The sequence below is a fragment of the Hesperophylax consimilis genome, chromosome 2 (assembly GCF_061612785.1).
Source record: "Hesperophylax consimilis isolate HC1 chromosome 2, BYU_Hcon_1.0, whole genome shotgun sequence".
NCBI lineage: Eukaryota > Metazoa > Arthropoda > Insecta > Trichoptera > Limnephilidae > Hesperophylax > Hesperophylax consimilis.
In genome coordinates this window covers 38,500,152-38,526,334 of record NC_142837.1, presented here as the reverse complement: position 1 = coordinate 38,526,334, position 26,183 = coordinate 38,500,152, and the positions used below count along the sequence as shown (strand labels likewise).

At 34.6% G+C, this 26,183-nt stretch overlaps 1 protein-coding gene and 1 pseudogene across 1 annotated transcript; both read right to left on the bottom strand.

Moving 5' to 3' along the window:
* Nucleotides 1-633: 633 nt before the first annotated feature.
* Nucleotides 634-10,760, bottom strand: LOC149426001 (uncharacterized). The gene is made up of 2 exons (XM_089645469.1): nt 9,895-10,760; nt 634-1,556 (listed from the first exon to the last, which is right to left on the bottom strand). The coding sequence occupies exons 1-2, from the start codon at nt 10,687-10,689 to the stop codon at nt 1,116-1,118; spliced, it is 1,236 nt and encodes a 411-aa protein (XP_089501595.1). The 5' UTR covers nt 10,690-10,760; the 3' UTR covers nt 634-1,115.
* An 8,560-nt stretch (nt 10,761-19,320) lies between these two features.
* LOC149426000 (lipase 3 pseudogene) lies at nt 19,321-20,802 on the bottom strand (annotated as a pseudogene).
* Between the last annotated feature and the right edge of the window lie 5,381 nt (nt 20,803-26,183).

The window sequence follows — 26,183 nt, the reverse complement described above, 5'->3', positions numbered from 1 at the left end:
GTCTATTGAAGACTAAAATGTTTGAAATATTTTTTGACAATAAATGTCACAAATCACGGCAGTGCGTATTATTACAATGTGCTGATTCTTCATTAATAATTCTACTCTCTTGAGAGCTGGTGACACATTATAATCTCCTAGTGCGAACTCAAATATATTTTGTGCTGATTGAAGATCAAGGAGCAAAACTCAATTGCGAGTGCTATTCTCTGGTGAGTCTTTCTGTTCATATGTATTTTGGTGGCTGGTTTAAGTTGTCTTCTCCTGCAGAGTGAATTCATTGATCAATCCATTTTTTTTCGTAGGGATTTAAAATATTCCCTGATGGTCTGTGCTATTTACACGCCAGGCGTTTACATATAAACAGTAAAAATTAAATATTAGTCTTAGTAAAAATCTTTTGTAATTATCAAGTGATAAATTAAAGATGTCCACTGACTCGGTATAATCATTTCCCTCCATAAGTATTTTGGGCAATGAGGAATACATATGGTAGTTAGTACCAGAATTTCTGCACTGAAATATTATATCCAGGATTCTTGTATTACGTAGTGAAATCCGAAAGCTTATCGATGCAAGTAATTCTGGAATATCAAATGCATCATTTAGAATTTTAAAGTGAAAATCCTACTGTCAAAAAATTTAAGCATATTTATTTCAGTTTAAAACATTGTTTTATTTCAACAAAATGTATGATATATGTATATAGTAATGTATTAACAGAGTTTCATAAAAGCGCGAACTTCGCCTTTTATACCGTGCAATTTGATACTGTTTTATATGTAGGTAATAATAAAAAAACTAAAAATATTAACTAGTTTAAAAAGCAATTTTTCTTTTATTGAGTATTAATTTTCCAATGTACATTTGTTACATAAATTTTGTTTACTTTGCTACCATTTTCGACACAACCGTGTCATTAACTAGCAATCTTAAAAGTTATAAGTTAGTTTTAAGATTGCTAGTTAATGACACGGTTGTGTCAAAACCGGTAGCAAAGTAAACAATACTTAAGTAACAAATGTACATTGGAAAATTAAACAAAAATTTCTACAAATTGTCACATAGTTAATGCCCAAGAAACTGTTTTAAAAATATTCGAATGGTAGATTTAATCAAATAAGTCCCATATCAATGAATGTTTGGCAGACCCCCGTTATGCGGATGTTGAAACGACTGGCTGCTTCCTTGTTGACGAATTGGATATCATCCAGTTCTATCTTCTTATTCTTCAGTAAAGCATCCACGTCTACAACATCCTCAACCTCTCCGAGTACCGCCTGAAGAAGCATAAAGGATATAAACAGCCCGTAGGTTAACAGCTTCTTCAGATGTTCTTCAAATATTTCTTTGGGGTAGGCATCCTTCACATCGCAGTCCATGTAGCTGAGTTTCTGGCCTAGGCATTGGTGGTAGTAGTCCATCAAGTAGTTGAAGTGGTCCTTCCTGGTTTCGTAGTCGGTGCTGGTAAAGATCAGGTAGGCTATGTCTGTTATCGGGGAACAGTGGCGGCTCATCTGCCAGTCTACTAACCTCACGTCGACAGGCTCGTCACCCTGAAAACATAAATAGGTATTGCTTAGAATAATGGGGTCCTTACCAATTATTATCGATTATCATTATGGACCTAAGAAGCCCTGGACAGAGCATCAGTGCGATTTTGTATGAATGGCATTGAAGCCAAATATTGGGTGAAGGGAAAATTGCCTGGTAGCCATCTTGCATGACTAACTTTTTAATTGATTTGTATGCAAATTGGTGCATAATTAACAATTATTATTTTATGTTTGTGTTGTTAATGCATTTATAACTTCTTATGATTTTTGGGGGTATTTGAAGAGACGAGGAATGAAATACGTCATTAAAAATTTTAAGTAGGTTTTGACATTTTCCGTACATCTTTGACCATTGATTTATTATATTTATTTATTTCTGGTCTACGCGAAACGCTTATCGCGTTCTAATAGTGGAACAAGTAGTAGCGCTTCTAATTGTAACTCTATGGCATCGCGAATACGGCTAAATTCTAGCAAAGTCGCACGGAGAAAACTTACTAATGAACTATCAGTAAAACGCGATTTTTTTATTGCAATGTTGGAACATTTTTCTCCATGCGCTTACGTAAGTAACTTACGGCTAAATTACCATGTAAACTATACGGTACGGTATCGATACGGTAAGTCTCTTGCTGCAATTTAAAGCAAGTTACAGAAGGCGTAAGTTTTTGACTTTAGCCAACCCATCCTACTCCCAACACAACAAAAACAGACATGTTTGTAATATATGACCGCGGTTGGCTACTGTTGCTGATGTTTGGGCTGATGATGATGGTAAAACATGCAATTTTAGTAGGGTTTTTGGAAACAATTTTTTCCCTACTGAGAAAACATAAGGCCTCTAAGTCTATAATAGCCAGGTAACATTAAAACACCCATACGAGGTAAAAATTGTGAGGCGCATATGACGCCGTTCTATTTGTATAAAGAACATTAACTTCACTAAATTGAAATGATTCACCACTTCATGGAAAATAAGAATCTAGAAAATGAACAAAAAAATAGTTTTTGATATATCTAATCGCGTCCTCGCGAACTTTCAGCTTTCTCACAGCTTATGAAGTCAGTTTGATATGTTGAGACGCTTACTACAGGGTTTTCCAATAAGAGATGTTATTTTGAATAGCCCGCTATTTCGGTAGATGTTACTTTTAAAGCTGTCATTTTTTGACATTTGACAAGTAAAAACTACGCCATTAATAAAAATGGAACAATACACGCTTCAAAGACGCATTGAAATTATTAAAATTCACTTGAGTGAATCAAATACAAATAATCTTGAGTGATGAGGCCCATTTCCACTTCGGTGGCTTCGTCAACAAGCAAAATTGTCGCATCTGGGGCTCGGAAAACCCAAGATTTATTGTTGAAAAGCCTTTCTATTCTCAACGTGTGACTGTTTGGTGCGGTTTATGGTCCGGCGGAGTCATTGGAACTTACTGTTTCGAAAATGAGGCTGGAGCAACAATTACAGATATCGAGAGATGATCAATGATTTTTTATGGCCGAAATTGGATGGTATTGATCTGGACAACGTTTACTTTCAATAAAACCGCGCTATATGCCACACAAGCAATGAAACCATTGATCTTTAGGATTGAATATCAAAATAACACCTCTTATTGGAAAATCCTGTATAAGAAATGGTACCTAAATGCGCCGATGTAGATGCCAAAAATTAGAAGATTGATTTTTGTAGGATGTTTTCCTAAAAATACTGGTATTTATATCATACGAAACTAAAACCTGATTATAAGTATGATAAGTACATTATCATATCTCGCAAACAATACTAAAAATACTACATAAAACTCAAATAAGAATTAGGTACCTACGAAAACGAATGTAAACGGAAAAAAATCTGTTTCCAAAAACCGAAGAAATATTATTTTTCAGGTGGAAAAAGGTTTTTCGAAATAGTCAATATCAATACAAATTGAAAATATCTCCCGAGCAAAAATAAATTCCGCCGACGAGATTTGAACCCGCGCCTTCTGATATTCGGTCAGACGCTCTGGACCACTAAGCCACGTCGGCTTATTTCCAACCAGCCAAATAATTCAATATGTACTAGTACTTCAATCAACAATTACCTTATTATATTTTTTCCACCTGTAAACAACCAACTTTACTATTTTTACTCGGAAGATATTTTCAATTTGTATTGATATTACAGGTGACTAATTATTGCTTATAATAATTTATAAAAACCTTGTCTTATAAATATTAGTTTATTTTTAAAAAAATAATCCTTCTTTTTAATTATCGGTCCAATCTCAATGTTTCTGTATATAACACGACGAATTCGAAATCGGTTGCTGTAATCTGGCTGTCATTCGGATAAACAACTTCCGTAAGCATTAATTACCGTAAGTTGGATCCATACGTAAACGCTTCTGTAAGTAAGTTACGTCGTAAGTCGTAAATTTTACTTACGAGCGTGAAGGCAACCTTATTGTTCATGTTATAATTATATTGAATATTATTTCTTCTGGATACCAACGGCTACACCTGATGTTATTAGAACTTTTAAAAATAGAACACGTTGTATTTGATTTGGTTATACGTACACTGGACATGCCTCTTCAGCCGTTGCGCATAATGAAATACGAATGCTGGCTTGAGCCGCAGCCAAAGCCATGATAATATGTTTAGCAAATGTTTTTATGGTAAGTCACACTGATCAGGTATTTCCTAGAAGTGCTCAAATACAGATTTTAAACAAAATTGTTATATTCAAAATATATACAGGGTGTATCGGCACTAACCCGACAAACTTTAACCAGCTATTCCTTAACACATTTGGAGTAAAAAATGTTATGGGCACTTTGCTGTCCGATAGCATTTTTTTTCAATTAAAAACAAAAAAATTTAAAATTTCCACACTACATCACTGTCATTGGCATTGCTTTTCGTGTTCAACAGCTGTTATAAGCAAGTATGTCGAAAAGCGTCTTCGCTCTTTCGCACACACTAAATAATAATAGTTAAAAATGAGACGAATGGTGCCGTGCCATTTCGTTGTGATTGTAAAAGCGCGCCAATATAGATACACACGTACATTATTCAACGGAATTCGAATAAAACATTGCCAGATGGGTTTTCAAACTTTGACAAAGGATAAAACAGTGGTGACATGTGGTGAAAATATGAATAATAATTTTTTTATTAAAAAAAACGTTACCGGACAGCAAAGTGCACATAAGATTTTTTACTCCAAATATGCTAAGGAATAGCTGGTTAAAGTTTGTCGGGTACGTGCCGATACACCCTGTATAAAACCGTTCGACTCCTATGCCATGAGACATGCTAATTTGGGAGGCGGGTATGCGTACCGCCACCCCGGGAAACATTTATTGGATAACCAACTGCTATAGGTCACCACAATTGGTTAGCTATGTTTGGTGACTTATCAGGAGTGCCCGGGTTCATGGGGAGAGTTTTGTCTAAGTTTGGGCGGCAGATGCATTTGCCAACCTACTGCGTGGTGAGCCGGATCGGGAGTGACCTTTTGCCCTCTCCAGACGGACTCTCTCGACCCGTAGCCTTGTACCGCAGTGCGGGGGATTCTTATGTCCGTCATTCCTAGATACATTGACCCACCCACTATAATTTTTTCCTTCCCAGAACTTCCTCTCCTTCTTTTCCCTGTAAAGAGCTCCACACAGCATCCCCAAAGACGTCATGGGCCCTAAGGGATTTTTTCTTAAAGGCCTTATCCACGCTAGGAGTTCACCTGTGTTGTGGAGGACTTTTTAAATTGTAAAGTTATATAATAGTAAACAATACAGTGGAGATTAGTTACACAGAGAAACAATAAAATTTAAAATATAATATCGATTTTTACATAGTTTTAACAAAAACAAATGCGAAATATAAGAAAATTAAATATTTTAAATGATTGTAGCCAGTTCCATATGAGTTTTTTGTACTCTGTAAGATTAGATGTTTTATATTGAGTTGGAAGTGAATTGTATAGTTTTATAGCCTGGAATCTGTGGTGTTTTTGTCCAAAGGATGTGTTGGTTTTTGGTATTAGTAGTAGTGCATGTCTTCTTCTAGTATTGCGAGAAATTTTAAATGTGTTTAGGTTCTTGTAAAGGAAAGTAAGTATTTGTTTTGAATATAATTTTTGAATCTTCAACAGAGGTTTTTTGAGCTTTATACAGTATGTCTATGTATTTTTTACTGGCACAGCCCCAGGCAATAATGCCGTATTCCATTATGGATTGTGCTATTGCGAGGTATAATATATTCTTTATATCATATATGTTTATTATATTTCTTACGTTTTTGAAAAAGTAAATCAACTAGTTTAGCTTTCCTTTAACCGACTCTATATGTCTGTCCCATTTCAAATAACGGTCGAAGTAAATACCAAAATGTTTGATATTTTCCGTTTGTATGATTGGAGGACAATTGCATGGGGTGCTCGCTGAGTGACAGGAATGTATTTTAAGGTAGATGTTTTTGGAGGGTTGGCCTCTCGAGTTTATGCAAAAGGTTATGAATTTAGTCTTATCTGTATTTAAAGTTAATAAGTTAAAGTCAATACATTTTTTGTAATATTTAGGCCAACTTCAGCTTTTGTGATTAATGTGTTCCAGTCAGTGGCCTTAAAAAGTAACACAGTGTCATCAGCAAAGCTTTTAATTTCCCCGTATATTTGGAGGTGAAATAGATCGTTAATATAAATAAGGAATAGGATTGGGCCAAGTACGCTGCCTTGTGGTAATCCGTAGGATACTTGTTCCTTGTCACTACATGTGTTTTCTATTGAGGTATATTGGGTGCGATTTTCCATGTAGCTTTCAATCAATTTGAGTTCGGTTCCCGTGATTCTGATATATTTTAGTTTATTGAACAGGTTTTGGTGGTGAATTGTGTCAAACGCTTTTGCCAGATCTAGGAATATTCCAAGCATTTTTTACCCTGATCTATATTTTTTGAGGAAGTCTGTTACTGAGGCTATGACATGTGAAGTGCTCATATTTTCCCTGAATCTAAATTGATTTGGTGATAGTATATTATTTTTGTTGAGAAAAATTAAAAGGTTGTTTTCGATATGTTTCTCGAGAATTTTTTAAAGAGTGTTCAGAATTGTTATTGGTCTGTAACTATTTATTCCTTCCCTTGTTTCCATTTTTGTGGATTGGAATTACTTTGCCCGATTTCAAAATAGTTGGGAACATCCCTTATTTAATGGACCGATTTATAAGTATGGTAAGTGGGATCAGAAGTGCTGACTTTAATATTTTTAGTTTCATCGGTGATATTTTGTCGCTACCCTGTGAGTTTGTATTTTTTAGTTCATTTATAAGATTTAGTGTTTCTGTTTGGGTAATGTGTGGAATTTTAAAGAAAGACACACCAGTGTGTGTATAGCGGGTTGAGAATTCTGGGATATCGTCATTTGTAGTGATTCTGTTTGCTAATTATTCACAAAATTACATACTTTTAGTGGTTGTTCTGATGTCTTGATAATCTCGTTATATATTTTTATATACTTTTATTTGTAGATGTGTGGGATATTTCTTTTAAGATTTTCCAATTTTTTTTGGGGTCCTTGTTGCATTTATCTAATTTATTTTTATAATATATTCCTATTGATATACGTGCAAGTCGTGTGCATAAGTTTCGATATCGTTTATAAAAGTTTATGAGATAGATTTCATATGGGTTTGATTTGCATTGTTTGTGGAGTTTGTGTCTTTTACTGAAACTTGAGTCTTTTTGATACCCACGGTTTTAGAAGTTTATGTTTAGTTGGAGAACTTTTTTCGAACGTGATAGTATTTTTTTTAAATTCGTCTTGAATACATTCTATAAAAAGTGACCATGCTTCATTATTTTATTATTTTCTACGAGTTCTTCCCATTTTTATTAAGTAATATGTCATTTAGTTTTAAAACATCAGTTGTATTGTAGGTTTTTGTGGTTTCGGGGTGTATTTCTTGTGAATTTTTTGTTGTGTTTATTTTCAGAATATGTGTATAGTGTTCTGTAATTTTCGAGTGATAGATTGTGGATTTGTATGATCTTTTTGTTTTTAACATAATGTGGTCAATACAAGTTTGGGTGGTTATTTTGTTTAAAGTTGACTCTTGTGGGTTACACACTTATCTGATATCGTCAATGGCGTCTAATATCTGGACTTGGATATATGTTCCTACACTTAATAACTACCTAGCATCTAATGCTACGTGTACATACGCGAGCCGAACTGGTGAGTTGAATCTTAACTTATAGGAAAGTACGATGGAATCGCTAATGGCGCGAAACGCCGCTTGCAGTTGCTTCGTTTTTTTTCAGAAATTGGTGGCTCGGCTCACGTACACGTACCTAATATGCTTTCTCTGGGAGCTATATCGGACGAGCACAGTGATATAATTGCTCATAATAATAACATAGATTCACAGTACACAGCACACTTCTGTCTGTTATTCTCTTCAGTGGCCGTACATATGTTCCTGCACAGCGTGTTATGACGATAAATATTTAGATTTTAGTAGAATCTCTGAAGAATTAGAGATATATAGCTTTATAAAAACATACTACCTATTTATATATTGATTTGTTAGTTACTGTGCACGGTTACAATTTTAGTATTTTAGTAGTATATGATTAATAGAGAATGCGAATGGAAAATACACTAAAAAAACTAGAAATAACTAAAGGCGATGCACTACATAGTAATTTAACATCATGTGTTTTTGGTTTAAAAATTTGGTAGCCTAGAAATGTTTCAGATGCTTTAATTAAATACTGCGAGTAAAATACATCCTGGCCTTTGAAATAATCGAGTATATTTTAGATAAGTATTTTTATAAGCCCAGAAAAAAATAATGTATAGGCCTATGAAAACTGCTTTAAAGTTGAAAATCTCCTACTTTCGAACCCATTTTCGGTTATGTTTTTATTGTATAATGTGGAAAATTAAGTTATTTATTAAAGGATCGAAAAACATTTAAATATTTGTACCTGAACATCCAAAAATAAAATAAAAGGCACTTTTTGGCCATGTTTTTTTCTTGCATAAATCAAAACAGGTGGATGGTGTGAAGCGGGAATTTAAGCCTTATCGACATCTACGTAAGGTGTGTTATTGATAGCGGCTCGATTCAGAATATTAAAGAATGTTGAAACAAAATATCGACATCAAGCGGCCAAATTACTATCTTTCATTTTATTTATTTTTAAGTTAATTTTTTTAAGTAAGGTTTTTTAAGCGTGTCAAAATATAACAAGACCTAAATTATAAAGAGAGATAATAGAAGAAAAACATAACATTATACAAGATAAATATATAGTTTGAAAACATAAAATAACTTTAATCTTTGTTAAGTTGCAACATTTTATCTATATTCTTACTTCTCGTGTCCATAATCCATATCTCAATTCTTCTTTAGAAGTAGGTATGTTTTTTATGGTTTTTAATGCAAAAGGGAGGGTATTAAATAGTTTTATAAAGAAATGACTAACTAACCATCACGCCGTTTCCCCGCAGGGGTAGGCAGAGAGGATGGACCGCCAAACAACTCGGCCTTGACACAACCTCCTCGCTTCATCTGCGTTCATACATCGTCTCATATATGCTATTCTCTTTCTCGGACTCTTGACGCTATTCACAAATATTATTCTTATACCCCTTTCCTTAATATTTACTTTAATATGTATGAAAAATTGTATGAAAAAATTGTTGATTCTGTAGATATAAGATGTAAATTATAACTTATAAAATGTATATGAAACTAAACTTTAAGCACCTGTTGACAAGCCAATTCAATTGGCTTAGCAGGACTTGTTTGTTGATATGTATTAACTATTTATTCAATAAAAAAATTTAAAAAAATGTAAGCATCCCTTTTTTAATTCTGTATTATTTTCAATCATTACGAAAATACACAAATTCATCCACCTTCTCCAACTATTCCTCATTCACAACTATATTGCACACTGTTTTCGTACTCTCTCTTTCAAACACCGTGGCTTTAGACTTACTTACATTCATCATTAACTTAATCTTCATACATACTTCGTTCCTTCTAGACACGAGAGGATGTAGATTGTAGATCTTCCATACTGTTAGAAATCAGCAGCGCATCATCAGCAGCACACTTTCAAATTACAATAACATTAATCAGAAAAAAATGTAGACATATTAAATTCTATGGTTTCAAAAAGTAGTTAATTTGTTACTACTGGCAATAATAATAACAAACTATTAAATTTTCAGCGAAATCAATCCGATAGTTTTAAGTCTAAAGGGGACAAACAAACAACAAACAAACAAACAAACTAACTAACAAAATATTATAAATATATAGATAGGTCTTACCTCAAATTTAAATAATAGATTGTTTATCCAGAAATCTCCGTGACACAATACATTGTATTGTCCTGCGATCTTCGGATCAGCGTACATGTCAAATACACCCGCCATATTAGCTGTGAATTTATCAACTCGTTCCCTCATAGCTTTGTCTGTTAAAACACCAAGAGCTTTTTGACGGGACAATTCCATAAAAGGTTTAATAGCCTCCACGTCATTCATGCCGCCAGAGTTATTGGCAAAATCCAGAAACTTTTCTGGATGATCTCTCTTGAAGACGAAGGACAGGGAGTGGAAACTAGCCATGCTTTTCAAAACTAATTTTAAGTGCTTGAGTTCAAGAGTTTCCCTTCTGTTTGCCATCCTGAAGCCTTCTTCACGCATATCCTGAAGAACCAAGTACTCCTTGAATTGCTCTGAACTTGCTTTAAAACTTTTGACTCGCTCAAATCTCTCAGATTTTGGAACATTGTATTTTTCTTCCAAAGCGCTCAGTTCTGGAAGCATTGTGTTATAAACGAAAACCTCTTTTATATAAACAGACTCAATGAGGGACATTTTTCTCAGCATTTCTAACTGTTGAGGAGTCTTCATTATAAGGCTTAGTTTGGTCGTTTCTCCGTTATCTTTCTTTCCAGTGACTTTAATCCTGCTGATAACGCCATTGAAGTTTTCTCCTTTGCCAGAAGCAGATGTAACACTAAATATAAAGTCTTTCATGTTTTCTCCTTGGATCACGTCGTTGATAACACTTTCAAAATACTCGCAAGGATACTCGATCAACTCTTCCTCATTGCTCATGGTAATGCCGATTCACGCACAATTTAACTACCGATAGAATAGACACTCTAGACACACTCAAACTTGTTCACTTGCGGGAAGCAAATGAAGAGTGAGATAAAAATACTGTACGGGACTTCAGTTCAACTTGCGTCCGGTTATCAACAGGGAAAAGACAGGAGAGACGCCACACTTTTCGAAAAATTGCAGTTTTTGCATTTATATCAAAGGATTTATTTTTTTATTATAAATATACACTAGTCCTTTCCAAGCACATTTTTTTTACATAAACTATGTAAAATGGCTGACCGATCGCCCTCGATTTAGCAGGCCACTACAACCTTTCAAACGCATATTTGTTCGTATATTTGTTAACAATACTGCCAATAATTATTTCGTTGCTTTCTAACTCAAAGGCCTCATACACTATGTGTCGTATTGTATCATGTTACTGCTGCCAATACCTAGCATTTACATATAAACTTTACATTTTTTTTAACTAATTTAAATCTGTATAACTTAGGAGTAGGAATATTCTTATTTTTGTACTATTTACTTGCTGTTATAATATGTCAAATGGATATGGTTATATGTATTTTTACTATTACTTTTGTAAACTTGCAATCTTCAGAATATTATTTTTTTATGAACTATGTATGTAAAAGCCCAATGGGCGTATAAATAATTAAATAAAATTCTCATACGCAGAATTTTAGCAAAAAAATATATTGAAAGACTAAAAGTGGCGTCTCTCCTCCAATGTGTGGGTGGGATGCCAGACACGGAGTTTCTGCAGTGTACACAACTATCGTCTCGTGGAACCATTTTAGGTAAAAATATGAAAGAATTTATCAGATCCAGTTAAATATCTAATTTTCTCAACGTGCAATTCAGACGTTGCAATCCTATTCAGGGAATAATCCTGGTTAGAAGTCGATGTAACCATATTCCGAATCATGGCTGCACCCTTTATCTGTACGGTTTTTTTATACCTTTAATTTTCTGGGGATGTCAACATGTTTACTACTTGCTTACGTTTTACGGTACATATTGGCAATTGGCAAATGGAATTGGTTTGGCATTTTCAAATATTTTGTTGTACTTTCTCAGTCACAATAAATCGATTCAATCGTCACAATAGATTGGGCAGTTCTACGTTCCGGATCAGGAAGATTTAGTAAGATTTTCAAACTGGAGTCATCTTGTTAAGATCCGAGTAAGAATTTTATATTTTCTCTCTGTCTCGTGCTTTGATATTTTCTGTTTGCATACTCTTTCTACGACCAGCTTTAGATTTTCCTTAGTCCTCTATTCTCTAAAATTTTAAGTTTTTTGGATGTACCTTGGCGTAAGTATGTAAAAAAATATTAACAAATCAGTATGGCTTATCTGCCCGTATTGTATCCCCGAGAAAATGCGACTCATAACACTAAATAACATTTTAAAAATAAACTACACCATTCAGAGCGAAAATGATCGCTTATCGCACCAAAATGACAATGGCCTAAAACTTTGACGTTATTTTCGGGTGAAATTTTCATCAACGCTCAGCGAACGCCACAAACGCAATCACAGTCCGGTAGGCATGTTGTTCAACTCCGATGCCTGTATCGAACAGATTTTGAAAAATCATCGGATCTTCACCACATTAAAAGTTATTTAGAGTGAGGCATCTCACCTCCCGTGGCGTCTCTCCCGCATTTACCGTATATTGAAAATACTATCTCATTAATTACGTCTCCATGGTTATTATCATTATAGATACGCGTTAATGCATCTACCAAAGATATGGTGTTTATGTGATACCATGTGAAGATAGACGAATAAGCCGACTTCTCGGAGCCGATATGACTATGGCCCGGTGTACCGGTTGATTTAAAGCTAGGCTTGGTTGGAATGTCGAGCTTAGCGCGGCTTTGAACATAATCCGTATATACGTTGGAAGCTTCGATATCCGTAATATTACACGTTTTTTCTTTGATTTTAATAGAAAAATGTGTTTATTTTTTCTTTGTAAAACCTAATTATTGTATACGTTAGTGCAATCTGTGCTCTCTACTGTGCTATTTTTTGAACAGTTCCCAACATCAATCAGAATGATGCTGATTGAATTTTAAATGGTATTTGCTTGCTGGAGTCAATTCATTATTCATGAAAATGTGACGAACAACCCGCTGAGAACACTGTCATAACGTTGGAAATCGCTCTTATAATACCTTCCCAGACTATTTGTCTATTTTAGATTGATTGTCAATTAATAATATCAACATCCCTCATCGCTCAATGAATACAATAGTCAACACTGATAAAATCAGGCAATTTACGTGTATTGCGGTGAGATGGAAATATCGCACCTCCGGTGCTAAACTGTCACTTATGCAAGTTTTGTCAAAATTGATCTGAGCATGAGAAAAAATAATTAATGTACCTCTTTACTTGGTGTGTCATCGTCGCTTGTGTAGTGCGTATAATTTCCGCGTGAGGGCAGTTATGTCGTTATGGTTTTGGTGCAAATCTGACCTCCACTGTGAGAAACAACGTTTGATTGGTTAGTTGCGCGCGGCACCCCGCACGAGTAGCAGTCTCCTGGAGCTACAACGCCACTAAGGTAATTGTGACAATTCATTTTTATGATTTTGGAGCAATAACAACACTTAAGTTTGTCGTGACATTTTTTTCTTGAAATAATAAAGATACTTGTGTACGTAGTGACATTGTTTCCCCAATCCTTATGTTTTATGGTATAAAGTTTTCGTTCGATTAACAATTGTGACAATGTTACATGACAGGTTCAAGTTAAATCAGGAAGAAAAAAATTTAAGTAGACTTGAAAAAGACAGGGATATGAAAAAGTGTCATGAACCTGACACCAACACAATTGTTTTCATCTATGACTTACAAGCAGTGTTACCCTGTCCTGTTGGCATATCAAGCTCTTTTTACTACAAATTGAGACTAAATTGTTATAATTTAACAATGTCTAATGCAAAAAAGAAAGAAACAACCTGTTATTTTTAGCACGAAGGCTTGGGCAATAGAGGAGCCATAGAAATAGGATCATGTGTGTATAAATACCTGGAGCAGATTGCACTTGAAAGTCATGGCTGCGATATAATTATTTACTCGGACAATTGCTGTGGCCAACAAAAGAACAGGTTTGTGTTTGCGATGTACTATTATGCAGTCAGTAAGTTTGACATTAATTCCATTCAACATAACTTTTTGATTCGAGGTCATACGCAAAACGAAGGCGACGTAGCGCATTCGGTTATTGAAAAAGCTGTAACAAGAGCAAAAAATGCTGGATCTATTAATGTACCCGACCAATACATGTCACTGATTCGTGGGGCGAAGAAGACTGGTAAACCATTTGTGGTAAAAGAAATGAATTACGATGATTTCTTTGATTTGAAGTCACTTGAGGAAAACATGAAGTTCAATATAGCAAAAAATTTAAACGGAGATGTAATCAAAACTGGTGATATTAAATGCATTAAATTCACAAAGAATTGTGAAAATTACCAATATCGAACAACTTACAAAACTGAAAACTGGGAGGAAGCAAAAGCTATAATTCAACCAAGAGGAAAAAATTTACGCGGAAGTAGAGGCAACGCCCAAAGAATACATGAAATTCCCTTCAAGCAAGCATATACTTCAAAAATACCAATTACAGAACGCAAAAAGCGTGATTTATTGCAATTAGTGGTGGCAAATATCATACCAAGATACAATGAAAGTTTCTACAATGATCTCATTTCATTTTTTGTACTTCTAACATTCTATAGAGTCACATTTCCACTTGCAAGGAAAACAAGTTTATTGAAACCGCAGTGTTAAAGACTCCCTGATTTTCCTGGGAATGTGACAATAAATTAAAGGTTTTTAATTTTTTAAGAGTACCCAATTAGTACAAAATTAATGCTAAAATTCCGTAATTATAGTATTTAAATAGGTACAATACGCGACCAATGACTGATTTAATATGAAACGTCGCTGAAAACCGTTCGTAAAATGGTAAGAAGACTAAGATTAAAAAGTCTAATTAATAGTAAAGTTCTATATGTAGAATTAAGAAAGTTTGTTATACTGCTTTGATTTTTTAATTAATAAAACTTTAGAAAAGTATGATATTGTGTTTTGATTGTTATGACATAACTGCATGGTAAATTGTTTTCTAGTGGCATAACGTCACTTCTGGGAGGGTTGTAAATTTAAAATGTTTATATTTTTTTATTACAAAGTTGTGAGACGTTTGCTTTTACTTTGATATGGAGTTTAAAGTTGTAGTTTAAATAATTACCAGTTCATTTTTTAGACAAAAAGAACTATACATCATAATAGGATGTCGAATTTTCAAACGCTTCTCCTGAAAAATTACATTTTTTGCATAAGTGACAGTTTAGCACCGGAGGTGCGATATGTAATTAATCACGTAAACGTCATATTTGACATTTGTAACTTATAGCGCCCTGACGTCTAAAATAGGAACTACTCTGCGGCTTACCAAGGTTTAAGCGGCCGATTTAGCCCGCTTAAATTTGAGTGAGGAATGTGGCACAGCGAGGATACGGACCGACTGATATACCGGGCCTATGCCATTTAAAATTGGGACACAATCTCGAAGGGAAGAGGGATATTGGGAAGTACCTAACCATTAAAGACAAGACCACTAAACGGCTAAAGCCATTTCAAGTAAAGTTTCGATTTCGAATACTCGTTCTTAGGTACGAAATGCAAATAAATAACATATATATTTTGTTTTATTATTATTCATGTGAAAACCTGCTTTGATAAGAGTTAACAACTCTGGGGAAGCGTGAGACAATAAAACGCTACTTGTAATGTATTTAAATCCTGCCTAAATAAGAATTAATAACTCTGGACAAGCGTGAGACAGTAAAACACTACTTGTATTGTATTTAAATCCTGCCTCAATAAGAATTAATAACTCTGGGGAAGCGTAAGACAATAAAACACTATAATTGTTGTATTATTTATTCGTAACTTTCTTTGCTTCATTCACATTCGAGCATTTTTTCAACGTTAATTTGAAAAGAAATTAAATTTTCAAGAGATTTATTATAACACAAGTGATAAAATAAAAAATAAATACGACTCGTTCTCAAGTTCAAAAACTCAGCTGTGGAAGATTTGCCGGCGTCTGCGTTTCCTCCTCCCTACAATACGGGTCTCTTCAAGACCTCTGTTCACCCCTTCTCTCCTCAAAAAGACCTCCCCACGGCATCCCTAAAGATGATATAGGCCCTGAGGGAAATCATTTTCTTCAAGGCCACCAGTGAGGAGTTAATCTAAGATAAATTAAAGATAATCAAGGTAGGTATAACCTCATACAATCCAATTAAACTTATCAATCGGTTTATCTTTTCAATTGCTGGAAATACAAAATACGTAATTCCATAAATGAGAATGTTTTCACAAAATTTTTCTAAATTGGTGTGTTTATCACTTGTATGAAACGATAAGCATGACGATGTAATTTCCGACAAGAATAATGCTTTTTAAATTGATCCAATAAAGTTGGTCCGTTAAAACCAGTCAAATAATGACGAGGCAGATAAAAATAATACCCGAACACTTATTAAACTGTACGTGATCAGTAGTAGGGGAATAACGAACAAGAGTCCCAACTGTCCGGAGCCAGCGGGACTACGGCATCACTAACTATTAGGGTATATTATGAGACTGAAGATGTTGAAGGAGATTGGGGCCCCACCTCTTTCCCAACGACTGGTCAAGACAAGAATGTTTAAAATTTAGCTACATTGAATTATTTTGAACGACTCTATACCCTCCAGTTTCTATGCATAGAGTGTTTGTTAGAAAATATACATATTTACACTCAATTACATACAGTAGGCAAATAAATAAAATCAATTTTAATAATTTCTCCCCTTTTCGACGGGAATGAAACGTTTTTGAAACGTCACTTCCCAGTCCTCCAACGATCCCAATGCAAAAAAAACGTCAATCGGTCGCTCCGTTGCGATGGGAAAAAACAAACAAACACGTTTTCACATTTATAATATTAGTTTGAATAAAACAATTATTTTAATGGAAATTTACAATTTTATACAGACAAGTTTCAATCTATTAAATTAATGTTTCAAGTAGGTACCCGATGTGGAATAATCACTTTATGTCATTTATATCATGTATGTCATATCGTATCTGTAAAACTCACAATGCCTTACGAGATGTAGACATTTTCAAATGTAAGTTGAAAACATATAAAATGTAACTTACTAAACTGATAACTTAATTCATCGTCTTTTTTTATTTTATTGTTTTTATTATAATCTACTAACTGTCTAATTGTTTTGATAACATTTTGTAATTCCTTATAATGTTTATTCTTTATATTTCTTTGTCATTTATAAATATATTGTATAGGTGCAAATATTGAATCAGCGACTAGAATTAATGAACCATTATTGGTCTAATATTGTAAATAATTGCTGTTTATGCTAAATATACAAATGACTGTTTGTTTCCTAAATAAAATAAAATACAGATAAGTTTCAATCTATTAAATTAATGTGTGAAGTAGATACTCGATGTGGAATAATCACTTTATCTGATTTTTTATGTGAGTTCAGTACAGGGCTGGACCTATGCGGACGTAATTGGAGCAGTCCGCTCCGGGCGCCGAATTGCTAAGGTGCAAAAGCGCTGATAATACTCGTATCTCACCAAAGGGTGAGTATAAACAAAAATATCTGCCGTTTGAGGTTGCTTCGTTCCTTTCCCATAATTCGCGGCTCGGCTCGCGGAAATTTTGTCCTGTTTCAAAGCCATTTCAAGCAACTTTTCGACTCTGAATGGTGGTCTTTCACTAGGGCGATGCTGAAAGTATCTATAACTCTCGTGTAAATATAATGGAGAGAAGAATAGAAAATTATCTTTATTATTTACGCATTTTTAAAATAATATAATTAACTAACTAACTAACCATCACGCCGTTTCCCCGCAGGGGTAGGCAGAGAGGACGGACCGCCAAACAACTCGGTCTTGGCACACACTCCTTGCCTCATTCACATTCATACATCGTCTCATACATACTCTTCTATTATTCTGACTCTTGACATGGCCCGACTCGAGTATCTGATTCACTTGATCGTGCCATGTCTTCCTCGGGCGTCCCCGACTTCTGCTACCATTCGCATTTGCATCATATATCCTCCTTACACTCCTATCTTCGCTCATTCGCTCTACATGCCCAAACCATCTAAGCGTCCCTTTCTTAATCTTACTCATTACGCTTACATCAGCCTTGCACTCTTTGCGGATCTCCACATTCCTCACACGATCAAACATGGTTTTACCACACATACGCCTCAGGGATCTCATTTCAACAGCATTCAATCTACTTTCATCCTTTCTTTGCCAGTTCCATGCCTCACTTCCATACATCAAGGTAGGTACCAGCACTCCGTTGTGGACTGCTAATATTAAATATTAATATTTAGTGTCCAAAAGCAAGTAATTATTACTATAATACAATAATAATAACCTAATGATACCAGATAGAACCAAAGGCAAATGATTTACCCTGTACAAATAAAATTGCATTACGTAATCTCAACTTTTTGATCTACTTGCATATATTTGAATCAGGATATGTACTTCATACAACATCCCCAAAGATGACATAGGCCGTGAGGGAAAATATTTCTTTCTGGTCCTCTTTTGTGGACTAATCATAAAAACACACTTTTTTCAAGCTTTAGTAGTCTTTAAAAATTGAAGAAATGTCAATATTATTTCTTGTCAAAATTAGACAGCGTTTTTGGAACATTGAAGTAAAATCAGGCCACGGAATTATTTTCAATACATTATTATTTATTTGCTATAAAATTACATGTTCTATATAGTTTTATTTCTCAATAAATACGCTATTGTAGAATTTTTCATATTAATGTCTAAAAACATCTGCAATCAATTAAATCAAAGTTTCAAGTGGGTACTCGATGTGAAATATATATTATGTACGCTATGTCCCAACTGCTTCCAAACGACTGGATCCAGCGAGACTATGGCTTCCCCAATATTGGGATCTGTCGTGGGGCTGAAGGTAGTGGGGAGGGAAAGAAAAGGGTGGGGAAGAACCTGGCTCTTTAAATCTGGTCACCAAACATGTTATATATAAGGACGAGAGAATAATACAAAATTAAACTTTATTTTTTACGCATTGTTACAATAATACAATTACATATTAATATTCAGTCTCCAAATGTAAGGAACTTATATTATTAATTAAATATTGTTTTGCACAATACAGTAGGTTTACATACCAATCTATTATGGTAAAATAATATTAACCTAATAATAAAAGTAACACAAATAAAATTGCATTACGTATCTCAACTTTTTTTGTTACGTAACCTTCACACAGAATTCCCAAAGCTGACATTAGTTGTATTGGGAAAATATTTCTTTCCGATCCTTTTGTGTGGTAAATCATAAAAACGAAATACGATTAGTCTTTTTTTGCGGCATTGAAAAATGTTGCCATTTTTTTAAATTTTATTTTTAGCATTCAGCAGTAGTCTATAGAATTTAGCAGTACAATACAAAATTTAGCAGTAGGCTGAAGAATTTTAAAAATAAAAAAAATTGCTTGTTACCTTTTCAATACTCTTTGATCATTTTAAGTATTCTGCTGTAGACTAGTTTGTCTACGTCAATGGCCCACATGTAGTCCATGTGGTTAAAGTTATGGTTAGGCACAAGGTACTTATCCACCAAGTGACCTAACTTCTGGCTAAGGGTATCGACATCCTTGGGATGGGAGAGCCAGTCGTTGGTGCTGTAGAACAGGGACACCGGAGCTGTCACATTGGCCATGTCGTAACTCGGTGGTACCCTCAAACCGTAGACATCGATGTTCTTAGAATATCCAAAATCGTAGCGCCGGAAATCCTTGCTGACCAACCCTTGAGCGTAGTGAAGGAACTGCTTCACTGACGACCCTGCAGGACTATGGCCCATTATCACAGGCAGCATTGTAGCATTTAACTGATCCACGTCGAATCCACACACGAGGAACAAACTATTGGAACATATGTCTTGGGTTACTGCTCTGCTCTTGCACAAAATTCCACCCGCAACAGCTAACAGTTGGCTGTTCGGCAAGAACTCTCCAACTCCCAATGTTTCAAGGGCCCAGTCCAAAGCCGGGCTACCAGGAGCCAACAAACGGACCATGGGACTCACCATATTGGACATCCAAGCAATCGGCGCCAACGCGAACATAATCTTTATTTTAGCATTGTATTCTGGCCTCATAGAACACATGACGAAGAAGCTGGTGGTGCCTTGCGAATGACCAACGTAATAAAGATCTTTTTGACCAGTCTTGGCGAGACTGAAATCAATCATGGCAGGCAAGTCGAAGCGACCGATTTCATCCCAGCTGAACTCCCAGAAGCATTGGTCGGAAGGAACTTTGTTGACGTGTTTCTTGGAATAAGTATTTCCGCGAGCGTTTCCAAGCCAGACGTCGTATCCTGCGTCAGCTAGAATGTATCCCAGTCCTTTGTTCGGTCCCATCAGGATCCAATCATCCGAGCTGTCGACGAGGCCGTGCTGCAAGAAGACGACAGGACGAATAACTCCACTATCAGGCAGACTCTTGCCATGGGGGATGCGGAAGAGAGTCAGGATATATCCGTCTTCTGTTTTGACGGAGTATTCTTCGACGGGGTATCCATATTTCTTGACGAGCTCGGGGAATTTGAGTGTGGTGTCCTCGTATCTGTGCAAAACGGCGTCGTTATATCTGGCGATCATCGATTTTCTCTCTTCGGGAGAATTTTTGGCAGCAGCGTCCCTCGTGTCTAAGATTCCAGCGAGCCAGTCCCCCGTTCCACTGACGCCCTGTGCTATGGCAAGCGGCACCCCGGTGAGTAGCTTCCCGACGTCCCCAATTACTTCTCCCGCTACACCACTAGCAGCGTCTTTCGCGGTTTTGGCGTCATGCTCTAATTGCCCTATTATACTTTTAGGGTCAAGTATGTTGATCGGCGGAGGAGCGGGAAGGCCCGGAAAACTCGGAAAGCCAAGTCCAACGACGGACGACACCCCCACGAAGAGACACACTAACTGCAGCATGTTAGCAAGAAAACTAACAACTGTCTAATGATACGGAATAAAATTCGCCTAGGCTTATATGTGTATTTTTTCAAATGAACATGGTCATTACCATATCTGGTATTTATGTCTCAAAGATTATGAACCGATTTAAAATCTATTATGCTGTACACATTGTACACAATAGCAGGTAAGTACAATTGGTACCCTTACACTAAAGTTAAAAATAACAATGGCTGTCTTATTTTCTTTTAACTGATGCGGGTGAACAAATAAATTAAAATCTAAAATTGAAAGGAGGGTGAACAATGTCTCTGAAATATAATGTCCATGAATAAGGATGGATGGTTGAATGGTTCGTTATTTAAAAAGAATGTATGGGTACCCAATACCGAATAATGGTTGTAAAATGTTAAACGAAAGCCATTTCCTTTTCATTGTGAATAATAATATGTAGCTAATGGATTTTTAGATTGTCAAAGAGTAGTGCAAAGAAGACTGGACAAACAAATGAATAAAAAAAATCTTTATTGGATGGGGCAAACGAATGGATATTTTTTCGAATTTCCGATAATCTTTGTAATATTGGAAGTGTATGTACGCTTTTTTTTGTTATTTGTTTTTGGGGTATTATGCCGTGTTGCGCTAACTCCTTCTTTAGCCAACGTTTCGGACAGCATTGCAGTGTCCATTATCAGGGCAGATGTGTTATTGATAATATTGACACTTGTCACATGAGAACGGGTCGCTTCTACGATTCGTTCTTAAGTTCAACAGCTCGGCTGTGGAACGAACTGCCGGCCTCTGTGTTTCCTCCCTCCTACAACATGGGACTCTTCAAGACCCATGTTCACTCCTTCCTCTCCACAAAAAGACCCTCCACACAGCATCCCCAAAGATGACATAGGCCCTGAGGGAAATTATTTTCTTCAGGGCCTCCTGTGTGGAGTAAATATAAAAAAAAAAAAAAAAAAAAAGATGTGTTATTGATTAATAACACATCTGCCCTGATGATGGACACTGCAATGCTGTCCGAAACGTTGGCTAAAGAAGGAGTTAGCGCAACACGGCATAATACCCCAAAAACAAATAACAAAAATACTTTTGGCCGTGAAAATCTTAAATCATGTAGGTATGTACGCTTATTGCAAAAATTTGGTTTCCAATCGAGACTATCAGCATTTTGGAATATAACTCTACGATTTGGGCTCCACATTACAATATCCATATTCAAGCGATTGAAAAAGTCCAGCATAGATTCCTTAGGTATATTAATTGTAAATTAGGTACCTATTCCAAGAGAATCCGTGGACTATAATTTGTTATTAAACTGGACTAATCTCGTAAATTTATCAGATCGCAGAAAAATCTGTGATCTATTAATATTATATAAAATAATTCACTCGGTCCTAGATACCCCTGATTTAATAGAACTAATGCGATTTCATTGCCCTGGTCGCGCTAACAATAAACTGACTCTACCGTTCTACTATAATAACACACATACATACATTATCACATTATTACTCACCAATCAGTCGATTACACATTTTGAGAAATGAACCTGCTAACATCGGCGACATTTATTTCTTAAAATTAGCGCAATATAAACATGCACTCAAAAATTATTTTTTCATAATGTAACTTTATATACGCAATATGGACATGTTGAAATGAAATGATGATATTTCTCATTGTTCTTTTTTTGTTATTTTTGGTTGTGATACACAAAATAATTGTATGTTTTTTTTTAAGTTTAAAACTACTATTATGTAATGATATTATTTTTCTTACTTTTGTACTCTATTATATGTTTATTTATAAAAGGCAGTATAGCCGTTTATGTATTTAAAAATAAAAATTAAAATTAAAAATTAGTCGTTTATTAATCATTTAACTTTATAAATAAAGAATAACACGAGTATAATAATAATGTGAGCTTGTTTCGTAATGCAAATATAAGTCCAATTTGGACCTATATTTCCTTACAAAAATGTGTGTTGACCATGATTACGAAATTCAAATGGGAAGGCGATATACAATTTCAGACGAGTGTAAAAGAGACCGCGTGCCGAATGATCTAGAAACAAAAGGTAGTAAGTCAGTGACACATTTGTTTCCATTCAAATTTGTACTGAAGGCATTGATGTGTTATATTTAGTTGAGACATGAAGCAAAAAATTAGGCTATACTTTTTTTCATTATTATTATCTAAAACCGCTTATCGCGTTCTAATAGTGGAACACGTTTCAACGAGATAATATGAGCGCCTCTAATGAATAGCTCTAGGCACTTCTAGTTTTCTTCTTTATTTTAATTATATGCCTACTTATCAAGTTACGTAAATTAGCTAAACAGACATTAATGTATTTTTAAATATTATTTTAATCTTACTGTCAAACTGTTAAGAAGCCATACACAGAAGTATGCGACACGCGGCCGGTCTATAAGGTGTATTGGACGGATCTACGGTTGAATTTGTCCTAGCAAACCTCTGAAATAAAGTGGAAATCTTAATCGCATACCCAATTTTTTACCGATTTAAAACAAGTTTCTCGATAACTCCATAAGTTATTAAGTTCCAAAAAATATATATCTAATTTTTTTGCCGAATCGTTAATTATATGAAATTCCCTCGATGGAAAGAATCGCAAACTAAGCTCCGAAAATTATTAAAAACACGTTTTGTTCTGTTATTTAATATTTTATAAGGCATGAAAAAATTCACCGTGTATCTTTAAATGCAACTTAAGCATTTGTCGAGAGATTTTCGCTCTATTCCGAACGAGTTTTAAGTCGCGTTTATTATGCTTGACCGCACGCCAAATATTCTTTATTTACTAAAAAGATTGATTTTCCATCTTAAGAGGAAGCTACAAGCCAAAAATGTGTATATTCTTGGTATACCTTATATTGTAGGTATTAAAACCGCCTGACAAACGGGGTCTAGAAACTTTCGATTTCAAACATTAAACTGATTTTTTTTATTTATTATGTAAATTATTTTATAAGAAAGCAAAAAAGTTAATCAAGTGAAACTGTCACAGATAATCTTAGCTATAATACTGTATTTATAAAAAGTTGTTTCCTTTATGCGTTCATACATTTCTATTGAAAAAATATTTTTTTTGTAGTTTACATTTATAATTATTATTGAGAATTTATTTTTTTATTTGTATTCTACTCAAGCGAAACGATAGAAAAACCTTAAATATATCTGAAGCATATTTTTTGGTGTTCATAATGTACACCAATTCGTTATAAAGATTAATCAAAATAGTGATTTATCATTAAGCTACGCCTTAATCCTGATGATGTAAACATCGTTCACGAAACCTGTTGAGGGTGTAGGTATATACACGGTGTCCGGAAACTCGTAGTACAAGCGGGAAACTGGAGAATCTACACCACATGGGGAACCCAAAAAAACATAAAATTTTTTGATTTGAGCATTTTCAAAAAAAAAAAAAAAAACCAAAAAAAAATATTTTTCGGCTATTTTAGGGTTAAAATTTTTTCTGGTGTTTAGAGTTGAATAACAGATGTTTTAACCCTGCAGAGCAGAAATATTTTATGATTACACCGGGTTAAATGAAGGGTGATTTCAAAATAATGCTTCAAATCCGAGTTTCTTCATTTGTTTTACTTTCAAATAGTTTTAATTAGTTGGGTACTTTGATCTTCAGTAATAATTTATAAGAATTTGATTAAAAAAAAAAAAAAAAAATCAACTTCAAACTCGATTTACTCGATAACGAAAGCTCAAATAAAAAAAAAATATACTACAAAATCGACTCCAAATGTGATGTAGATTCACCAGTTTCCCGCTTGTACTACGAGTTTCCGGACACCCTGTATATATATATATATATGTATAAAAGTGATGTAAACAAAGTTATTTGTCTTTTTAATATATATATATTGACATCACAAAGTGATAAGCTTAATCAAGATTTTTTCTTCGAAAAAAAATATAAAATTTGATACGGCTTCTTTACTGGTCTCGTAGTAAGCGTTCAAAGACGGTATGAAAGGGAGATATGTAAAGACGAATGTAAGAGGGAGCGCGCTTATATTAAAAAACGATAGCAATTCAAAATATTTAATAAAACACGACTCCTTTGAAATAGAGCAAAAATCTCTCGAAAAATGCTTTAATTGCATTTAAAGATACACTGTGAATTTTTTCATGCCTATAACATCACAAATATTAGAACAAAACGTGTTTTTAATAATTTTCGGAGCTTACTTTGCCATTTTTTCTATCGAAAGAATTTTATATGATTATCGTTTCGGCATAACTAGTACATGAATATTATCTTCAAAATTAACTTTCTTTTTGGAACTTAAAAACATAAAGAGTTAAAGAGAAACTTGTTATAAATCGGTAGAAATTGGGAATGCGGGGGTTTAATCGGGGGTCGGTGGCCGAGTTGACATCGCGCTTGGGTCTCACTCGGGCGTAGTGTGTTCAATTCTGCTGCTGGCTAAGTCCTCCATCACAACACAAGCAACATTTTCAGCTTTCTGTGGTGGCAGTGTGAGATTTTAAAATATTGTCAGGTTATTCGTAACCCGGGAATATTTGTCTTTCTTTGAAAAAAAAATAATAATAATAAAATATCAGGTTCTAAATGCGCACAACAAGTAGATTGTACTAGAAACTTCGTGACGTTAACTATTACTTGGGTTTTTTTTTTATTATTTATTAACTAAACACCGTAAGTTTACCAGTTGAAGGCTAATTTAATGGAAAATACAAGTGATTCGATAAATACATACATTATTTGTATAACCATTATGTATAACACAATCCTAGTTGAGTATTTTGTGAACATACGAGGAAAATCGGATAGCTAGGTACTTACGTAAAACATTGCCGTTTTATGAATGCTACGAAATGCATTTTTTCGAAAGCACTGAGATAAAATCAATTATAGACTCAGATCTTAAACAAAAGAAATACATACATTTGTTTTTATTTATGTACCTACAAGTAAAATAACGTTACTTCCGTGTTTTTATTAATTTATCGTTATTATTAACTAAAAAACTTGAACTCACTTAGTGAAAATTAACGGAATTTTTTTTTCACTGTGCTAATTAATTTCATTGGGCATTCTTGGGCACATGATTACATTTTTTGATCGGTCCTTTCTTTCCTTTTTAATGTGAATGCTGCACAAGAGTCCCAGTTGCACATTTGAGTATTTTCACAAACTATGAACCGTTAAAAATGTATGGAAGACTTAAAGTTTATTTTTCTGATTATATGTAATTTAATTATTTTCATTCATAATTATTGATTTTAAAAACGATCTAAAAGCGCTCATTCCGGAACGGTTCCAACTGGCTACAACGTCAACCTGCGTGACGTGAATGCCGCCGAATTCAGGAATAAA

Coding starts and splice junctions, on each gene's coding strand:
- LOC149426001 (XM_089645469.1), bottom strand. CDS start 10,689: ATGAGCAATGAGGAAGAGTTGATCGAGTATCCTTGCGAGTATTTTGAA. Junction 1,557..9,894: donor ATCTATTATTTAAATTTGAG/GTAAGACCTATC, acceptor TTATGTTTTCAG/GGTGACGAGCCTGTCGACGT.